At 31.9% G+C, this 20,554-nt stretch overlaps 3 protein-coding genes across 6 annotated transcripts; 1 reads left to right on the plus strand and 2 right to left on the minus strand.

Annotated features, from left to right (window-relative positions):
• Positions 1–4,115: 4,115 nt before the first annotated feature.
• On the plus strand, positions 4,116–8,038 carry LOC105111843 (protein-L-isoaspartate O-methyltransferase 1). 4 transcript variants are annotated; one of them, XR_839665.1, is made up of 6 exons: positions 4,116–4,439; positions 5,484–5,633; positions 5,947–6,217; positions 6,879–7,043; positions 7,395–7,739; positions 7,899–8,038. XR_839665.1 is itself a non-coding variant. In XM_011007305.1 (5 exons), the coding sequence occupies exons 1-5, from the start codon at positions 4,179–4,181 to the stop codon at positions 7,643–7,645; spliced, it is 1,098 nt and encodes a 365-aa protein (XP_011005607.1). In that variant the 5' UTR covers positions 4,116–4,178; the 3' UTR covers positions 7,646–7,924. The 4 variants fall into 4 exon arrangements, 3 of the variants coding, with proteins under 3 accessions (XP_011005607.1, XP_011005608.1, XP_011005609.1); XM_011007305.1 differs by having other exon boundaries at positions 7,395–7,924; XM_011007306.1 differs by lacking the exon at positions 5,484–5,633 and having other exon boundaries at positions 7,395–7,924.
• A 965-nt stretch (positions 8,039–9,003) lies between these two features.
• On the minus strand, positions 9,004–11,936 carry LOC105111844 (28 kDa ribonucleoprotein, chloroplastic-like). The gene is made up of 4 exons (XM_011007308.1): positions 11,372–11,936; positions 11,179–11,280; positions 9,555–9,836; positions 9,004–9,303 (listed from the first exon to the last, which is right to left on the minus strand). The coding sequence occupies exons 1-4, from the start codon at positions 11,903–11,905 to the stop codon at positions 9,238–9,240; spliced, it is 984 nt and encodes a 327-aa protein (XP_011005610.1). The 5' UTR covers positions 11,906–11,936; the 3' UTR covers positions 9,004–9,237.
• A 1,928-nt stretch (positions 11,937–13,864) lies between these two features.
• LOC105111845 (probable galactinol--sucrose galactosyltransferase 2) lies at positions 13,865–18,238 on the minus strand. Its single transcript, XM_011007309.1, has 14 exons — positions 17,803–18,238; positions 17,344–17,609; positions 17,119–17,209; positions 16,967–17,015; positions 16,798–16,889; positions 16,586–16,693; positions 16,378–16,497; positions 15,841–16,251; positions 15,600–15,741; positions 15,170–15,237; positions 14,917–15,051; positions 14,593–14,819; positions 14,407–14,495; positions 13,865–14,321 (listed from the first exon to the last, which is right to left on the minus strand). Exons 1-14 carry the CDS (start codon positions 17,979–17,981, stop codon positions 14,040–14,042), a joined length of 2,259 nt encoding a protein of 752 aa, XP_011005611.1. The 5' UTR covers positions 17,982–18,238; the 3' UTR covers positions 13,865–14,039.
• Positions 18,239–20,554: the final 2,316 nt, after the last annotated feature.

Below are 20,554 nucleotides of genomic sequence, written 5' to 3' on the forward strand. Positions count from 1 at the left end.
TTGTGTTAAATATCATGTATAGGAGGTAACTCATTGAGTAGCTCATTTAGAATGACATCTTGAAACTTTTGTAATAAAAGTTCAACAACTTTAAGGACCTTTATTGTTATGTTAGCTACCTCATTTATCTCATTCAAGTTTACTTCAATTTCTAATAAATATTGAGTAATAATAAGAAATGTATTGCCTCTTTTGGTTGAGAATCTCCCTTTAGATGTATCAAAATAAAATAAATCTCATCCTTAACAAACTTATAAATGTTTTATTATCTTTAATGCCATACATTTACTGCGTACTGTCATGTCCTATCAAATAACAAGTTATAAGTATTCATATCAACTATATTACAGTAAATTTTGTCCTTATATTTTTCTAAAAAAAAACAAACTTTACATCTTTAAATTACTTTTACATTGATATCTCTTTAATCCATCCTATAATGTAAGGTTTATGATGTTTTTTAATATTCAAACCCAATTTAACAACTATGTCCCTAATAATAATATTCGCACAGCTATCGCTATTAAGAATAAGATAAAAACATGTTAGTTTATCATGTATTTGGTATGAAAAAACTTATGTCATTGGATCTTGTTATCAGCTTTTAATGTTAGTAGTAAAAGTCTTACCAGATAAGTCTAACCATCATCATCCTCATATTCACCTTCATTATCAAGTTCATAACACTTCTCCAGATATAATTTTAAACCTTCTTTGGACTTTCATTCCTTATATTCAACCCCATAAGTTTCATCTCAGGATACACATTAGATCTATGTTATTCTTGAATAAATTTATAACATGTTTATGAGAGTTTGTTTAACATAGAGATTATTTCTCTTTTAGTTATCCTTGTCAGGGATTGCTTAGGGTCAATTTTTATCATGGCTGGAGCCTATAGTAGCTTACTTAGATTGATTGCTTGTTATCACTATTGAATGGATACCTAAATTATTTCAAATAACTTGTATCCCCTTATCACCTTTATGAAAATGGTTGCCACCAATTACCCCATGATACTTTTTATAGCTCATTATCGATTTGGTTATTGATTTGCTCTGACCTTATGCAATGTATAATGAAGAAAAAATTAGGGTTCCCAAGCCCCAGGATTACAATCTAATTATGTGGAGAAAATTCTTTAATGTTTTTTATTCAATCTAAATAATAGTTTGCATAATAAAAAACAATTATTTATACAGGAGTTCTAATAACTTACCAATATAAAAAACACAAACTAAGAAAGGAAGAAATAATTAAAATCTAAAAATATAGAGGAAAATAACTAAAATAGCCAAAATAGCAATTTTTAAACATAATTTCAAGAGATTCAACAGTTAAATGAATGAAAATAGTTTTACAAGAAAACACTTTCAGGAATCTTTATCAAATATTTTGAGCCTCATTCATGGTTGAATATTTTATTATTATTATTTTAAATCAGATTAATTATTTGAACGTGTTTTTTAGATAGTTTATATTTGTCAATTTGATCTATAAAATTCCAGGATAATTATTCCACATCAACAAACAAAAATTATCTTTATTCATATAAATTTTTAGATATTCAAAATATGAGCTTTTTCTAGATTGATCGCTTTAATGTTTGGATTTAAAAAATCAAAGAAGGGAATAAATTTCATTAATCACGTAGTCTATTATTTCAGGCTATAATTATACTACCATCAACCTATTAATATTTGCACTCACATTATTGTAATTAGAATTATGTGGGCACCAGTAGAGACAAGATTACTAGTACTGAATATTTAATATCCCACATGCATTGACAAGTTGTTTCTCAATTAATTTAATTTCACAACAAATTGACTTATAGTGTCATTGTTTCTGGGACACTCCGTGTCGTTTGAAAAAATTTCGCAATTAATTTGATTTTATAAAGAATTGATTTACAATATGTTTGTTTATATGATTAATTTTTTTTTTAAAAATAATTTTTTATTTTAAATAATTTTTTTTATATTTTTAGATCTTTTTAATTTATTATTATTAAAAATAAATTATTAAAAATAAAAAAAATATTATTTTAATATATTTTTAAATAAAAAATAATGATTACCCATATTTTGAAATTAGCAGATTTGTGTGTATGTGATTGCACCGAAACCAAGTCTATTAAAATTTTAATCCACGTCCCCTGTCTCAAAAGGAAGGATCTTAATAATCTCAGTAGTTAGGGTTATTTTAGAATAATAAAAAACTCAAATTAATAATTTTCTAAATGCTTAAGAAAACACCCGTCATTTCCTCTTCATTTACGGTGAGCTTATTCTACACGTTTAAGGGCCAAAATAATCAAAGGGGGAAGCTTCATGGAAGTCTTCAGGTCAACAGGTCTTGCTTTTCCGGCCGGTCCAATCAAACACGGACTGCGAAAAGTCTTTAAGCAGCCTTAAGCCACAGACCACATGGGCCCCATGGCCCCTCCCTTCTCAAGTTGCGTCCGTCCGTTTAAGGCTCTCAACATCCATTGCCAGATGGATAAGTTTATTTCTTTCATGTATAATTAAAAATAAAAAAAATAAAAATATATATTTAAAAATATAATTGGTGTTGCTTTTGAAAATATTTTTATATTAAATATAATTAAATAATATTTTTTATTTTTAAAAATTATTTTTAAAATCAGCACATTAAAATTATTCAAGATATAAAAAAATTAAAATTTTTAAAATATAAATCTATTTGTGTTTCCAAACGCATTTAAAATCTCTTTACCATTCATTAGTAATTGGACCTATTATTGCTTTAGGGTTAAATAATTTTTTTTATTTTTATAAAAAATAATAAATATTTAAATGATTTTTTATTAAAAAATTCTTAATTATAAATTAATATATATATATATAATTAAATAAATTAAGAATAATTTATGATAATAAATACAAAAAAATTATTAACACATTAACACATTCATTTGATTCACTTAAATAGAGATCAAACAATTTTTTTTTACCTATTACAGATGAATTTTTTTTCAATTTTATTATTTAATATTTATTTGATTATTAATTGCATCAATATAATTTTTTTTATTTGATTTTTTTTTCAAATCACTTTGATATTTCGCCACCTTTTTATTTTATAAAAAAATAATTATATATAAAAAATTATTGAACTCAATTAAATACATGTCTTGATTTTATTTTAATTTTTTTTATATATAAAAATATATCATAAAAATTTACATATATATTTATTTTATATATATATATATATAAATATTTGACCTGCAAAAGCATGGTGAAGTATATAATATTTATTAAAACTAAGTCTTTATTTTGATATATTTTAAAAATAATTCTCTTTTATGATGTATTTAAAGGAATAAATTCTATGCTAACGTTAAGATTATTTTTTTTTAAAAGAAAAAACAATGAGAAAAGCAAACCACTTTCAAACCTATCCCCTGAGATTAATTATTTTTTCTATATATACATATATTATATAATATGGTGAATGTACAAGAGCCCCTCACCCACTATTCTCTTCACATCTCACCAATGAATATTCAATATTGTTGCTTATAGAATATTAAGTAGGTTTGCTATGTGGTAATGCATACTTGCAATTTATAATGAAAAGGATGTTAGTAGCCAGCATCAATCAGATTTCTATATATTAAGCGACAATAGTTATAAAAATGCTTTTAAATTTCCCTTTTTAAATATTTTCTAGGTTCAAAATTTGAATATTTATGCAAGAAATCGATGCAATTAATATAATAAAGCAAAAAAAATAAAAAAAATAAAATCATATTTAATAAAATATATAATTCAAAAACTAACCCGGAAAAAAAACACATTTACTTATTTACCATTAATTTGGCTTTATTTTGTTTAGAGTTATTGCCAACAATGCTGGCTTCAGGTATCACTTGTAATAAATATGGAGTGAAATTAATAATCTCCTATACTAGGAATGACCTTAGTCAAAGTAAAAAATATGCTAAAATAATAAAAAATAAATATAAATAAAAAATACATTATCATAAAAAAATACTACAAGTAATCACCAAGGACCCAACAAGGCATATGAAGCCCATAAACACTCAAACCAGCCCAAAATCCCCCAGCAAAAGCAGCCATCGTGTCATCCCTGCTAATTAGCTGACAAGTGTACTTTTTTATTATTATTGAAAAGAAAGGGGGAAAAAAATGCCTAGGCCGCTTTTGCTCATGCCTATTTCTCTATCCCTGCCAGCAGGAGTCATAGCGTATGGTTGCCGCAACTACTCGCCTCCTCTTAAGCGTCTCTTAGCCGACAACTACAACGACACCGCTCTCCTTCGCTATCTTTATCATCGCAGCAGCTGTAACAATATTCCATCTCAACTTACCTCTCTCTTCTGTTTTAAATTTTTCCCAACAAACCTTAATTGTCTCCTCACGGGTAACTCTCTTTTCTTCAGGATGGAGGTAACACCTGCACCATTTTGGTTTCTCTCTTTTCTCCTTTTGTATTCTTGCTGCTCAGAAATAACTGGTTATCTGCTAAAGTAAGGAAATGGGTGTTTTTTGTGGTTGGATTAAAGCGAAGTCGCGAGCTTTTTTTTTATTTTTTTTATTTTTTAAGCTATGTTGTCGAATTTGTTTGATATTTTCGGAACTTGTTTGTTTTTTGGACTGTTAATCAGTGGGTTATTTGAAAGTGAAATAATGAGTGTTTTTGTTTTTGTTTAAGGAGAAATTTATGATTTTTTTTTCTTGGTTTGAGAATATCTATATATAAAAGATAATACAAAAGATAACCATTTGGTTTAGTTTTTGTTGATCTCTACAATCTGAGAATTTGTTGATGCGGGTTTTTCCCCATAAAATTTATTCTTTCCTGTGATTTTAGGATAACCCTTTCACTGAATTGATTGATTGCTATGTTCACATTTGATTTATCCTGTGATGAATGCTGCTTATAATAGAGTTCATATGATCCGAAGTTCTATTTCTGGGTCATTGGCTGCGGAATGGTTTTTGCAGTCAAAGTTTGTAGTGCGAAGTAAAATTCATTCGCTGACAGGTGAACAATAAGCTAAGCTGTTCTAGATCACTTTGTTTATAATGCAAGTGGAAATGCAATGCAGTGGTTAAGTGTGTAAGTTCAGGATGACTATTTTAAGTTCGATTGCCCCCAACAAAAATATATCCCCACGCAGGTTGATTTCAGCTTTAGCTGCTTGAGTGATCAACAAATATACTTTTAGGTACTTCACCATAGAATCCAAGGGGTTTGAGTTTTTCCTTGAAGTATCTCCAAAAAATAGTCCTGAAAAGCTGTAGAAAGTAGGAATTGATGGATTTGCTTATGTGAAAAAGTATGGTGACTTCAGATTCTAGATGAGTGTCTTGCTAGTAATCATTACAAAGGTTGGTTGCATTCATAATATTGTGCTGTGAAAGTACTTGTTGAGATGCGCCCTCAATAAATGTAATCCTTTGTGGGATGTTTGATGCGTGTGATTTCAGGGAAATATGTTTCAAGTTGGGTGGACATACTATGTTCTTCTTGCCTTCATTAGTGGGGCCAATTACTTCCATAGTAGTGATGCACAATTTTTCCCAAGCCCAGGGGTTCTGGACCTCCAAAGTCAGCCCATAGCCTTTTCTAATGTGGAGGTCACCCATGAGAAAATTTTTCCTATAGAGATATCAGTTCCTTGTTATCTACCTGATTTCAATGCGTTCATATGACTTCATCATAAATAGTGGTGTTTATTTCGATGGTCTCTGGTTGTGCTACTGATATCAGCAATTTGTTTTTCAAGAATATGGTGTTCCTTTTCTCTATATAGGAACAACTGAGCTTTTATGTGTTTTTTCCCATTGCACATAACTTGTCATTATGTTCTTTATGCATCCTGATAGACGTGTTTTGTTATCATCTTTTTGTTTGAATATTGTTTTAAACATTCTGTTTGTCAATTTTCAGCGATTCTGGTCTGGAAGTAGCATCAATAAAAATAAAGCAATGGTGGAGCATTTGCAGCATTATGGGGTCATCAGTTCTAAAAAGGTTTCGGAAGTAATGGAAACTATCGACAGGGCTTTGTTTGTGCCAGATGGTACTCCAGCTTATGTTGACAGTCCCATGGCGATAGGTTACAATGCCACCATTTCTGCACCTCATATGCATGCAACTTGCCTGCAGTTGTTGGAGGAGAATTTGAAGCCTGGAATGCATGCCCTAGATGTTGGCTCAGGTGCTTTTCCCTTTCATCCTTCCTATCTCCATTAATCCTTTCATCTCTGCATTATAAATTACTCAATTTCATTCTAAGGGCTACTTGTAGAGGTCTCTTTAAGACTTAGTGTTAACAAACAAACATGATAGTTTTAGATGTGAAATAACTAGGCTTTAAGCATATAAAAATATCGGACAATGCTGTATGTCGTGATGCTGAACAAGTTTGAGATCTTATTCTGTGACCTGATATTCCTAGTTGGATCTAACTAGGATTTTGAAACAGGAAGGGAACTATGATGTACAATCCTGATTCAACTAGGAAGTGGACTGGAATTTGTAAAGTTTTAAGAACTATAACAAGCAAAGCAACTTTAGAAATTTGTTTCAATTAGCTCATTTTTTTTTTCTAAATTGTTTCAATTGCTGTTGACCACAGTCAATAGAACCCAATGGTCTTGATGATTGTCATTAGTTGTGCAAAGCTTCTGGGTGAGTGCAGGCATCATTGATTGTAAACTCGTTCTACAGTGGTAGGGGGTGGGAGTAGGGCTTGCTTAGCTTGGTTGTAGTGGGTAGACTTAATTTAAGAATAACGAAACTCATGCATTTATAGTTCTAGAACATTTCTCTCTGCTTGCAATTAAATCCTGAGTTTCTTACTTTGTTTACTTTTGAAGGGACTGGGTATTTGACAGCATGCCTTGCTTTGATGGTTGGACCACAAGGTCGTGCTGTTGGTGTGGAACATATTCCAGAGCTGGCTAATTCTTCCTTAAAGAATATTGAGAAAAGCGCAGCTGCCCCATTGTTGAAAGAAGGTTCCCTCTCAATTCATGTTGGTGGTATGTTTCAACCTTGCAAATAATATTTTTGTCTTGAATGTTCTTTTGTATCCCAAGGGAAGAGTGTAGGTGCTAATCTACTTGCTGTAACAGTACAGTAACTTGAGATTTCCTTAAATTTTATACAAATCGTAGTAGGCATTCATATGGAAGTCCTCTTGTTAGATTTTTATGAATGTCATAGCTCCTGTAGGTAAAGGTCATAAAAAAAGGATTTCCATGGCAAGTTTTTTCTTTGGCTAACTTAACGTGTTTGCTGAAAGAAGTTGAATCTTCTGCTGATGAATTTTCAACAGAAATCAGCTTTAACAATGTTAGCAACTGAGCTTCAATGGTTATTTTTATCTGTAGATGGAAGAGAAGGCTGGCCAGAGTTTGCTCCATATGATGCCATACATGTTGGGGCAGCAGCACCAGAAATCCCACAGCCACTTCTCGATCAGTTGAAGCCTGGTGGCAGGATGGTGATTCCAGTTGGTAACATATTTCAGGATTTGAAGGTGGTTGACAAGAAGGAGGATGGTTCCATCAGTGTTCGGAGTGAAACTTCTGTTCGATATGTCCCTTTAACAAGTCGAGATGCCCAATTGCGGGGTTATTAGGGCTGGAATGTCTTTTAACTAGAGGTGTGAGGTTGTCGGAGAAATGCTGATGCCATTACTTCAGAATTTGTGCAGATGTATGAGATTCTGCCAAGTATGGTGTTCAGAAAACCCTCCTGAGCTCGTGCTTTAGAGTTGTAAATAATATATATTTTCCATCTCTTGTTTATATCTTTGCTTGTCCTTATCTTCAGCTGATTGAAATCCATGTTAATCAACAATTCCTTAGAAGGGTGTCATTTTCACTTTACAGCAGAGTTAAGGAACTATTTTTACATATATTTTGACCGGTCGTCGGTCATTGGAAGTTGCGTATCTGCTGCAAGAAAAACCTTGAACTCTAGCTTGTGCATGTTGGTGGATGGTTGAACTGCTTCATTACAGTTACCATTATAAATAAATAAATTACTGTACATCACAAGACACCAGTTCTAAACCGGGAAATTTGTTCAACCAACAACCGTACATTAAGCATACATAGTTCAAACATGCATAATAAAATTCAGACATGCACTTGAATAAATGTTTAAAGTGATAAAGGTCTAAAGTGCCAAGCATCTATCTTTGCTGGTTGTTTTTCATTGCTGTTTGGTGTTTATTTTATTTATAAAAAAAAAAATTAGCCGGGAAGATTGTTTTTAATGATCAACTAGGATACGACTCATAAAATAATTTCTATATAATTTAATTTTAAATCTAAATTAAATAATAAAACAGATTAAATTAACTAATTAGAGCAAATCTAATAAAAATCTTAAATAATTCTCTAAAACTTCAATATTTTTTATTGCCTTCATTTTTTTTATACGGCCAACAGAGACTGTAAACTTGCTAAGCAGTAGTGAAATTATCTTTTTATGGATCTAAAAATAAGGCTACAACTACATGAAACTTAATTGTCGTAATTTTTCAGAGGCACTGCTTTTTAAGCACCCTAAGAAAAACGTTTAATTCGTTTGCCTTCTCGTTTTCCGGGTGCACGAGTTGTGTCACGAGCAGAAGCAGTATCCATATTCCAATTGGAAACAGCAGATCACTGATATGGGGTTCAAGTCCTGTGCATAATTCCAAGGAGATGGGGAGTGGTTAGAGAGAAAAGCAGGCATGTAGAAGACAGCACTGTTTCTGCTTTGAGATTTCACCAGCCGGTCTTCTCACCAGGATCTATGAACATTGGTGTTTTTTCCATCCAGGAGGGCCAGAAACAAATAAAAACCATGTCCCCAGCCAGCTGAGTGCGCACGGCCAGATGCCTGCCACCGGACCACGTTTCAAACCCGACTTCTTCATGGATGTCCTTGGCCTAACATATTTCAGCATCCTGAAAGTTCCATTATTGGATTGTCTGAGACTTGATGTTGTGCCAACAAATTTAATATATTATCTCGTAGAGCACAATGTCCTCGAATCCGCGAAACAATTTTTATGAACTGTGAAGACAATATGCGTACAAAACTCCTAGTGAGCTTCCATTCAACTGGCCAAAAAACTTGATACCACAAAACTGATATGAGAAAAAACAAATGGATAAAAAAAAAAGAACAAAGGAAAATGATAACCGGCGGCAGGATATCTATTCAATTCATATCAGTTCAAAAGGAGCTGCGCCTTGGTCTTTCCCCAGCAACATTTACTCTAATTGCTCTCCCGTCCAGATCCTGCAAAACCAGAAGCGTGCATATCATCAAACAGAAATTTGAAGGGCATGCTGCTGGTCCTTATAGAATAGATTACTATTGATAGATTGATGCCAGTGTTGAGAAGATAATCTGGATTCTGAAGAACTCAAGTTATCAGCCCTCTTTTTTTCTTTCTTTTTTCCTAATGAATTGACCATACTTATAGTGCAGTAGTTGCCTTTCCACATACAAAAGTTATGAATTTCAAAACTAAGCACTCAAAGTCATACCTGTCCATCAAGTGCAGCTATGGCATCATTCAACTCGCTCTCTGAGGACATGGTTACAAAGCCAAAACCACGTGAACGGCCAGTCTCCCAGTCAGAAACAACCTGAGCACTCACAACTTTACCATGTTCGCTAAAGACTTCCTCAAGACGACCACTATCCACTCCCCATGGTAGGTTGCCCACATAGATTCTATAGCTGGGTTCAGACACACGAGGAGGGCGTTCTGGCCTTGATCCTCTAGGAGCAGCCTTGTTTACAGTCAAGAGCCTTCCATCTAAGTTCTGTTCAGTACAATATCAAACAGAAAACAGCTTGGTTAATTGAAAAAAAAAAGTCATCACAAGATTTGATGATTTTCTCATTATTACAACTTGATTAACAAGGAGAACATCTATCACTAACGCTAATCACTTAATCTTAAGAATTAACTCTAATGAAGTAGAACAAGTCATTGCAAGATTTGATGATTTTCTAATTGTTACGACTTGATTAACAAGGAGAACGTCTATCACTAACGTTAATCACTTAATCTTAAGAATTAACTCTAATGAAGTAGAACATTAAATCATAATCCACTATGCCAAGTTGAAGAAATGTTGTATGAACAATGCATTAATCTACTTGTAAAAATTAGCATTTGAATTTTAGCCAGCATGCCAATATTAACTCATCAAGTCAAAGCACTGAAACAAAACAGAGCACTTGGTACATGTATTAAAACCAGTACAGCATGGAAAATATGAAACACTTCCAGCATCCAGGAAAAACAAATGAAATGGTCATCAATTTCCATGCAAAGATTTGGTGTTTGACTATTGACAATTGTAATTTTTATTATCTGCAACTAATCCCAAGATCAGGACATTTTCTCAATAAATAACATGCTTGCCTTACTAGATAAGCAAGTTTCATCCTGTCCAGTAAAAGTACATAGTTTAAACAGCATCTTGTTGGTAAAAATCACATGCAAGACAAAGATGATAACATAGCTTTATGAAAACAATAAGCTCCAGCTTATAACGGTCACCTAAAAAAATACGAAATAAAATAAATAAATAAATCATGATCTACAACATTTTTCTTGAGTCATGTAATCTCCAATAAGGATTTATCACGTCATACCTCTACACCAATTGGGCCATTATTAGCAATGTGCCCCACCTTAAAATTAAATAAAAGGCGCTCACCCTAGCAACACTTCTTTGGGGTTTCACCACATGTTTTCTGATTGTATATTTAAATGACCTAACGCGCCACTCTAATTATCATATACAGTTGAATCCCACATGAATGCTATCTTCAAAACAAAAACAAAGTAATGTTACTCAACCATAAATGATAGTTTTTCTTCTCATACCATACAAAATACTCAGCCATCTGAACCAAACAGGAAGCTCAATTAATTAGAGCAAGGAAAATTCCACAAAGCCAGCATCTTTCTTCTAACCTTAAAGGCATAGAAGCATCACATGACATCTCCCCCCCTACCTATTCCCTTTCAATCATTTATAGCATCTATTAAAAGTTAACATCTAGTCTTATATCGTTCCAAATCACATATAACCAAAAGTTCAACAAAAAAAACACATAATAATAATAATAATAATAAAGGAAGAAACTTACATAACGATTGAACATTTCTATAGCCTTGTCAGACTCAGCAACGGTACTCATCGTCACAAACCCGAAGCCACGACTTGTATCAGTTTCCGTGTTGTAAATAACCTACAACCCCTCAAAACAAAGCCTCCATAAAAACCTTGAAACACACTACAAAGAAAATATTCAAAACAAACAAACAAGGACATTTATTTACCTCAGAAATTTCAACAGTTCCAGCTTGATCAAATAGCATAGCCAACTTCTCACTAGTAACATCATAAGGCAAATTCCCTACATAAATCTTAGCTTCTTCCGGTGGCTCCACAAACCCCTCCTCGTCACCTCTCTCTCCTTCACCTCCAACAGCTTCGGTTTCGGAAGCAGATGCATCCTCCCCTTCAGCCTCCCAATCGGATACTCTACCTTCAAAATCATTACTTTCTTCATTTTCCGAATTGGAGTCTTCTTGTTCTGACTCAGTTAAAGTGATAGTGGCGTTGTTTTCTTCTTCTTGTTGAGCCCAATCTGAGGTCTGGGCCACAAAAGGGATCGTTAAAGATAAATGGGTTTTGGGTTTTACAGAGAACGTTGATAAAGAGTGAGAGTATGAGAGTTGGAGCTTGATGGGTCTATGTGAGATAGGGAGAGGTTTTAGTGGGGGTTTTGAAGTGAAAATTGAAGGGAACGAACAGATGCATGTTTCTGCCATTAGCAAAGGCTTCAAGGTGGAAGCAGCTGTAGCAGACATGCTGTAGAGAGAGGAGAGGAGAGGATAGGAGAGTTCAAGGTAGAGGATAATAGGCAGACTGCAAAGAGAGGATGGTTTTTAGGGGTTTAGAAGGTACAGGATAAGAGGCAGACTGCAAAGAGAGGATGGTTTTTAATGCTACAGAAGTTTTTATTTATTTATCTATTTTCATGGACTGCAATTGTGGGCCTTTCAGATTTGGTAGTGGGCTTCTTGAAGATTCTGTTACGGAATATGAAGGGTGTCTTTCGTAAGAAACGACTTGTCATTTAAGTCGGAGATTTAGCGATCTCACAATTGACTACTTTTTCATGATTTTTTTTTTGTGTATAGTTTATCAGGAGAATCAATTTAAAATCCTTACAGTTGAAAGAAATAAAAATTTAGTTTTAAAAGAAAAATTAAGTCACATGAAGCTTTTAATAACATTAAAAATTAATAATTTTATATTATTTTCATAATGAAAAAAATACTAACTATGGTATGAGAGGAAGGAATGAATTGTCATCTTAATAATTTTTATATATTAGTTTATCATACAAGATATGGAAGAATATTTTTAATAAAATATTTTTAATAAAATATTATATATGAATAGAAGAATATTTTTAATAAAATATTATATATGAATGATAAATATGATTCATTTCTTTAAAAATTTTAAAAAATTAAATTCTTTAAAACATTCATTAAACCAAAGTTATTCAAGATTAAAATGAATATAATCATGAAAACAAAACAAGAACTCTAAGAAAAATTTTTAAATTGTATATATAATAAAGTGTGTGAATTTCTTTTAATTATATTATCATGATAAAATATAGATATTTACATGAAATATTAAAATAAATATTAATATGTGATCTAAAAATCAATAAAAAATCTTAATGATTATAGAAAAAATAGATAACATTCATCTGTCAATTATATATAAAAAAATATAAAAAAAATAGTATCTTGAATATTTATTTAAAAAAAAAAACAGCTCATAATATTTTGAAACATCTTCTATCCATTCTCAATATTTAAAAACATACTCAAGTATATTAGATATTAAAAAATAATTCTTATAAGTAGCATGCTTGTTTTAGTGTAATAATGATAAATCAACCAAAAAGGATATCAAATGTAGAAAGAAGAATTGAAGTTGTTAATTTTCCTGACACTAACCACCTTGACCATAAAATTCATAGAAAATCTCTAATGACAAAAAAGTTAAATATTTAATACTTTCAAAAGACGACTTTTTAGCAAATAAATCAATAACAAGTTCATGTACATAAAAGCTTAAATAGGAGAATTGAAAAAATTTAAAATAATAAATTAAATCTTAGTCAAAAATAAATTCAAAAGTTTAAAATTCTCTTCACTGTACTTTTAAGATATAACCATTTATTTCTAAATGTAAGTAAACTTGTTTTGAGAGTCATATGTATAAATAAAAATTTTCTATTAATCAAATCTTGTTATATGTCATTTTTATTTTATTTTTATTTAAAAATATGATATAAAATTAAAATAAATAACATGAAAAAGAAATAAGTTATCTAATTATAAATACAAGATCACATAAATAAAAATTAATCAATAAAATAATATCATGTGGTATTGAAAAAGAGCCTAAAAAACTCTACAAATCTCTCTAAATAAAAGTTCTCACCTTAGTTAAAAAGAAAAAAAATTATTGAAATTACAAAATTTTCTTCAAAACAAGTTCTTTTTATATAATGTGTACTAAAAACTCTTAAATTTATTTTATCTATGTTATTGAATCAAATTCAAATACCTTATAAGAATATACTCCAACAATATTTTAAAAATAAATCAAATATACTCTTTAAAACATAAGATCATTCTTTGTAGTATACACCTAAATTCACATCCTCATAAAACATAAATATTAATTTGATTTCACGAATAAATCAAGAAAAAAATTCACATGTTTTGTTTATAAGAATATTTTAAATAAAAAGGGTACACAATCATATATTTTATTAAATCAAATATTTATACAATTGTGATTGCTTAATTTAAGGCTTAAAAAATCGTGTGTACAGAATCAATTAAAGCCCAATCCTGGAATGGAACTCTTGAACTTTCGTAGAATGCATATTTCCATGGAAAGACAAACGCCCTAATATATGAATTCAATCTCTCTTAAATTGCCTGTGCATTCAAGTTTGACTGTCAATAATCCATTATTGTCGTTGTAAGTGAACTCTTCTTCTTTCATGTCCACCCTGCAAAAGGTTGGTTTAGTGTTGGAGTAGGCTCCAAACCGGCCACCGCCTCGGCCATTGACTTTGACCGTGCAAGATGAAACATCGATAATGCAGTTTACAGCTTCGACTGCTCCTCCCGAGTTGTACATGTCAAGCAATCCTATCGGAGAAAACTGAAGATTCTGACCAAAAACCTGTTACATGATAAATCACCCTGGTTCTGAGTAGACTTTACAGGAAGATAACATAATGGTAAAGCAAGGAGGTCAATTTACTGACCTTAATTGGAGAGATGGTATATATCTCGTATTTTAGAGTGGTCAAGGACACTTCAAGAATCCCTTTCTTTGGCAGCATGGAAAGAGATCCTGCAACAGGAAATAATTCACCAGAAATTCTAGATAAGTTGGTTTTGGATGCAGAGTATCTGATAAGATCAAGAAAATGATGGATTGGAAAACTAACCTGAATTGAAAGCATAGACTGCACAATCTCCATTCCAATCTTCACCGGCAATATCGTCGAGAAATTCAACATCAATAGGACTCACATGACCTGAAAGGGATAGAGGCCCGGAAGGCACAGCTGGTATTTCTTCAGCTTCTTGTTTCATGGGCCATCTTCCTGCTCCTTGGCAATTAAAAACACCGATGACCCCAGTTAACTTGTTCAAGTTCCATATCTTCAACAAACTACAAAAGAGTTGAAAGCACAAACTGATTAGTACAAGGCCAGATGGATGTTTACTATTGACACACTTGGGATTGTAATCTGGGATAGCATGTTCACCTTTTCGCATCCATGACAGGATCTTCAAATAAGCAATCTCTTGTGGGACGGCCAGCATGTCTAGCTCTCAGGATAGACCCATCAGGCAACACGAGCTTCTTAAGGATTTTGAAGTCATGAATGCCTGGCTTGTCACTGTATTCATATGAAATAATAAAATATTTTTGCAATGAAAGGTATGTAAGAATTGCATAGATTTTTCCAGGAGATTCAAAAATCAAAAGAAAGAAGGGTCTTAATCGTTTTGCCTCACCTTACATATACTGCACATCCACCCAATGCTCTTGCAGCACCATGGAAGTCAGCAGTATCATGTTTACTCTGAAAACCAAGAATGAATATTACTTTTGTTTCTGTAACGTTAAGCTTCATTACTATTTCTCATTAAAAAAAAACAAAGAAAAGAAAAGAAAAGAAAGTTTCCACTTCTATTTGTAATTAATTGTTATAATACCTATGCTTAATTTTTTTTAGCATCTGGATACAAAAATGATGTCTATTTGTAATTTTTTTTTTAAATTCTGTTCACTGGGTTTCAACTGCGGACAGTTTCTGTAATACAAAGATTTTCATTCATGCAACTCATGAAAATTTTGATAATTATACCAGGTTCCATGCATGATACAGAATATTCAACTACATGTTTATTAGATATCATTTTCGGAATATGCAAGATATCTTACATGGAACATGTCCCAGTCTGGAACAACAATCTCCCCAAGAAGAAAGCTGTTGAAAGCTACAGACGCAATGTGCAAGGTCTGAAATGTCGGCTCTCTTGGCATGAAATCCTCTGATGCTCTTGCAATTGCACTTCTCTTCGAACTGTCAACAAATATTCACTCTAATCAGAATTACAAGACAGTTCTGCATATAACTTGGCGTTGCATATTTTAAGATTCAAAAGGCAGGAAAGATGAAAACCTGTAAATTGAGTCAGAGTTGTGACTCATGCAACAAATTAGATTATTTTTTTTAAAGTTTCTTGAAATAGATTTCTCAAGTGCTTCCTGATACTGTCTAGTCAACATCACTCGACCTCCACATCCAGAACCTAAAGTTTCAATCAGATTCTGGACGTCCACCTTGACTCCGTCTACACCATTGCTTGCCAGATAGCTATGAAGATCATTGTAGAAATCAAATATCTTACTGGGATCAATGACTCCAACTCCATATTTCTCCAAGCTGTCCATTGCAATGTCTCTCATGTTCCCCACATTACCAGGTGACTGAATTGGATATACAAGTTTTGGGTTGTACTTTTTCATTGAATCAGATGATGGAAGAACCCCTCCCCAATAACCAGCTAAAGCGTGCCACACATAAACAAATCTGCATTTATCAAGATTTTCTCTATGGTTAACTATACAATAACAATAACAATAACAATAACAATAGAAGAATCTCTATGGGGAAAAAAAATTGAAATTCAACATCCAGATTGCTAGGAATGGTTACTTTAATCCATATTTCTCTTTGATGGTATCAATAAATTCATGCAAATTGGTGCAGTCTTCATCTGGACCTGAACTTTTGAATTTTCTGTTTTCTTTGATATCTGCCAATCTAGTAGCAAACCTGTGTAGGTAGGAAGAAGTGCAAATGCTTATTTACCATTTCAGGTTAAAACAGGAGGAATACTTGTCAGATTGAAGATTAAACTTACTGTGTCCCTTCGATAAGAGGTTCACCTTCTTTGCAAAATTCATTCACTGTGTCTTGCCATCCATCATCAATAATAAGAAACTTTGGTGAACACCCACCTTCTAAGAAACTGTTAGAAAACATAGTGCAAATAAACAACATTAATAAAATTCCATCAGTTAAATACATTGGTTTCTTCCCACATACAGAGGGCTCTCTACTTTCTTATTGTACCTTTGAAGGCCCTCTTTGATTCCTTGTGGATTTACTTGAGTGTAAAAAGCATCCCAAGTACACCAGCCAAACCAGTCTAAATGTGCAGGAATCTGCCATAAAACCAGTCATTTGAAATGAGATTTTACTGTCATCCGTCTACATTTTAAACAAATATTAAACATTATACCTTCTTGTTCTCAATGTGGCAAAATGTCCCTTTGTGTTGCTCCAGTATCCTGTATGATTCATCAAGGTACATACGAAAAGGAATGACATGTGCTAATTAAGAAGAAATTCATTAAGTGAAAGATCATAAATTTATGTTGATGTGAAACATACTTGATAGAATTCTTAATAAGCTCAAAAGGGTTCTCCCCTGAGTTTACAAATACTGCTTCAAGTGCTTGTGAGGTTTGGACATTAGCATCTCCTAAGAAATCATATCAAAGAACCGAAAACATATCACAAGCAAACACAAAACATATGAAATTGAATTGATACTAAAATAAAGCCTTTAATTGAACTATATAGAAATCAGTGAAGGCAAAATAATCTCAAACTAACCGCTTTCAACGCAGAAGTGGAGCTCATTTGCCGAAGTTCCTTGCAAACTAGATCGAAATAGTCCATCCAAGACAGGCAAGAAAAGAATGTAGAAAGTGTTATCAGTTGATGTTTCAGAAGAATTCACCTCATCATTCAGGGCAGATTCCTCTGTTGCTTCCAACAAAAGCATTTGAGTTTCAATGGGAATTTCACTACCGGATTTCCCCACACGAGGTATCATCCACCAGATTTTGGCCCTAAAAAGGCACAAGAACCTGTACTTCCTGTAATGACCAAATACGTCACAATGAAACGACTAAGGACACGGTGCAAACAAAATCAAGATGAGGGCTTATTAGTTCTTGATGTAAAATTCTCAAGTTTGCATTTTCTTTTTCAAATAGAATGTGAAGGCAGATAAAGTAAAACGAAACCAATACCATTAAAGCAAAAATTTGAATAGGTACAGAAACTTACTCAAGAACTCCAAGGCTAAACACATGGCGAGAACTAGGAGATGGAGATGTAGCACCAACGAAAGCAGAGCCATTGCTTGCCGGAGAAACAAGAATGTTTTGTGGAACTCTGGTCAGAACCACCTTGCCTCTCACCAGGAGGCAGCCATCTTTGATGGTAGGCGTGGCTTTGATTGTCATTTTAGTCAAAACAAGACTGCAATTAGTACTATGTCTCTTAAAAAAAACAGGAACAAGCTTTTGTCCGAGGGAGGTTATAAGACCAATTTTGAAGACTAATAAAGTACGTTTAGGACAACTGGGGAATGAAAGAACGCGAACAGATTTTGATGGACAAAAAACAATGTATCGACAAGTTCACCAAGCAAGGCAGCTATTTATACTTGTATTTTTCCGGCTGCTGTGTTTTTTTCTTTATTTTCTTTAGGGGAAACATCCTGCTTTTACTTATATATATACAGACTCCACAATAAATATTCTCTTCATTGAAAACATGCAAACCTTTAATTTAATTGTATGTTTTGAAGGCAGTTAAATGTCTCTTTTCAGATTATTTTTTGTTTAAAAATATTTTAAAATAATATTTTTTAAAAAATTATTTTTAATATTAATAAATTAAAACGGTAAAAATATAATTTAAAATTAAAATAATTTTAAAATTTCTTCAGCCAATCCACAGTCTCAAATACCGCTGAAACGTTCAGTCATCAACTCAGATAAGTCATGAAAATGTCATTATCTATATCTACCATTAAAATAACTGATCCTCAAAGTTCTCGACTTTTCTTATTAGTCGACAAGATTGGTAGATCAGATCAGAGAATGGAACTTTCTGGATTTCCGGGCAGGGAGTCATTGTTTCTGGAACCTCTTTATCCTCGTCAGCAGAATGGTCCTGCATTTACGCAGAATTTAATAAATATAAGAGAGAAGAAATAATATACTTTCTCATGCCTGAATGGTGGCATAGAGTTAATTAATTGAAGTTTATTATATTAAAACCAGGGCAGATCTTAATGCTCGGAGCTCAAAGCTAAAGAACAAGATAGGTTAAGACTGGAAGTCCAGCTGACGTGCCAATGAGTTGGATTATAGTCATAGTTTGACTTTGACTTAGTCTTTCAATATTGAAAAAGTTTGGTACTTGATGATGGAAACGGGTGGCCTTACCAGCTGGGCTATTCTGATGACAAGATTACATGTTTTTGTGAATGGCTTCAAGTCGATGGTTAGTTCACTTTTGTATAAGATGGTATGAGAAAAGTTTACAGAACAAAAAAAATAAATTGAATTTATATAAATTATGGAAGGAAAATCCGTGGTGGGTCGTTCCTCATTAATTAAAAAGTAGTGGAATTGCAAATATCTCATTCTTGATGTGGATATTTTAATTATGTAAGTAATTTTTAATAAAATAAATAATAATATGGAATGTTAAAAATTAGATTTGATAGACTTTTGTTTTAAAGATAATCTTATACTTAAAATCCAAAAGTATTGAAAAAAAAACCTTAGATGTAAAGATAACATTTTATCTAAAAATTCTAAATATGTAAATAATATTAAGAAACCAATTAATCTTTGATAAGTTTGTGTATAATTTTTATCCCAGTAAAGAAATGTTGTCTTGCTAAAAAAAAATCATGTTTATTCTCTAACTTGTTATTAGAATTTGTAACTAAAAAAACATAATATGGTCTCCTCTAACTTATTCTAATAGATTTATTTTGGGTTTCAAGTTAATAAGCCTAAACTAATAATTAACTAACATTAGTTTAATAATGAAATAAGCCCTAAATAATGTCTAATGAGTTAGAACAAACCCAAATTAAAAATAATTATTCAAAAATAAATAAATAAATAAAATAGAATAATAAAAATAAATTTTTTATGTCAAAATTCCTTCATATAGCTTGAATCTCTAATTTTTATATTTTTTTTGGTAGATTTGCAGTCCTGACTTCAAACATGTCGTTCTTTCTCATATGAATGAATTAGTGGGCCTACTATATATGGTTGAAAAGCTTGAGATGTTTAGTCCGCAAAACAACTTGAATTACAATAAAATTTCACATGTAGCTCTAGATATTGCACATATAGTATACAAAGATCTAATCTAATAGATTTGATAAAATTTGTGTAGTAACTTCAATCTTATAAAATAATATATTCTTGAACTTCATTTGACTTAAAAGTTTATCGAAGTATAGTTACATATGTCTAGTATTTCTCTATAATATTTTAGCTCGTTCTAATGTACAGTTTAAGACATATATATGATTTCGTAAAACTAGTCAACAAACATTTCAAGGTCAAATTAAAACTTAACTTGATTTGTATCATCCTTCTTCTTTAAAAAGATTTGACCTTGAATCTATATCATGGAAAACATCTTATAAGGTTAAAAAATCATTACAAAACTAAAGAATAACATCATCATCAAAACCAAGAAGAACCTTATTAGCAAAAAAAGATCTTTTTAACATACAAGCTCTCATTTTTAACAATCTTCTCATTCTTCAATTTCAATTGCTCCTCATATATTTTTTTAGGTTTCAAAGATAAAAGAGTCATAGGTCTTCCATTCATTTCAAACGAATACCTATTTGTCACTCTATCATGCATGAGAATGGTACCCTCTCATTTAAGCTGTTTTTCTACTTTCACGGCCATATGCACCATCTTCTCCAACTTCATATAATGATGTGAATCCATAATATGAATCATATCAGCCATTAATGAATCTAGTCATA

Source organism: Populus euphratica, unplaced genomic scaffold, assembly GCF_000495115.2.
Source record: "Populus euphratica unplaced genomic scaffold, PopEup_1.0 scaffold313.1, whole genome shotgun sequence".
In the NCBI taxonomy this organism is placed as follows: Eukaryota; Viridiplantae; Streptophyta; class Magnoliopsida; order Malpighiales; family Salicaceae; genus Populus; species Populus euphratica.

Excerpts from the sequence above, each read along its gene's own strand:
- LOC105111843 (XM_011007305.1), top strand. The coding sequence starts at position 4,179 with ATGCCTAGGCCGCTTTTGCTCATGCCTATTTCTCTATCCCTGCCAGCA. Across the intron at positions 4,440-5,483 it reads CTCTTTTCTTCAGGATGGAG|GGAAATATGTTTCAAGTTGG; the intron begins GTAACACCTGCA and ends GTGTGATTTCAG. Across the intron at positions 7,044-7,394 it reads CCTCTCAATTCATGTTGGTG|ATGGAAGAGAAGGCTGGCCA; the intron begins GTATGTTTCAAC and ends TTTTATCTGTAG.
- LOC105111844 (XM_011007308.1), bottom strand. The coding sequence starts at position 11,905 with ATGTCTGCTACAGCTGCTTCCACCTTGAAGCCTTTGCTAATGGCAGAA. Across the intron at positions 11,281-11,371 it reads GAACTGTTGAAATTTCTGAG|GTTATTTACAACACGGAAAC; the intron begins GTAAATAAATGT and ends GAGGGGTTGTAG. Across the intron at positions 9,304-9,554 it reads TAGCTGCACTTGATGGACAG|GATCTGGACGGGAGAGCAAT; the intron begins GTATGACTTTGA and ends CTGGTTTTGCAG.
- LOC105111845 (XM_011007309.1), bottom strand. The coding sequence starts at position 17,981 with ATGACAATCAAAGCCACGCCTACCATCAAAGATGGCTGCCTCCTGGTG. Across the intron at positions 17,016-17,118 it reads CTTATTAAGAATTCTATCAA|GATACTGGAGCAACACAAAG; the intron begins GTATGTTTCACA and ends TGAATCATACAG. Across the intron at positions 14,322-14,406 it reads ATACCATCTCTCCAATTAAG|GTTTTTGGTCAGAATCTTCA; the intron begins GTCAGTAAATTG and ends ATCATGTAACAG.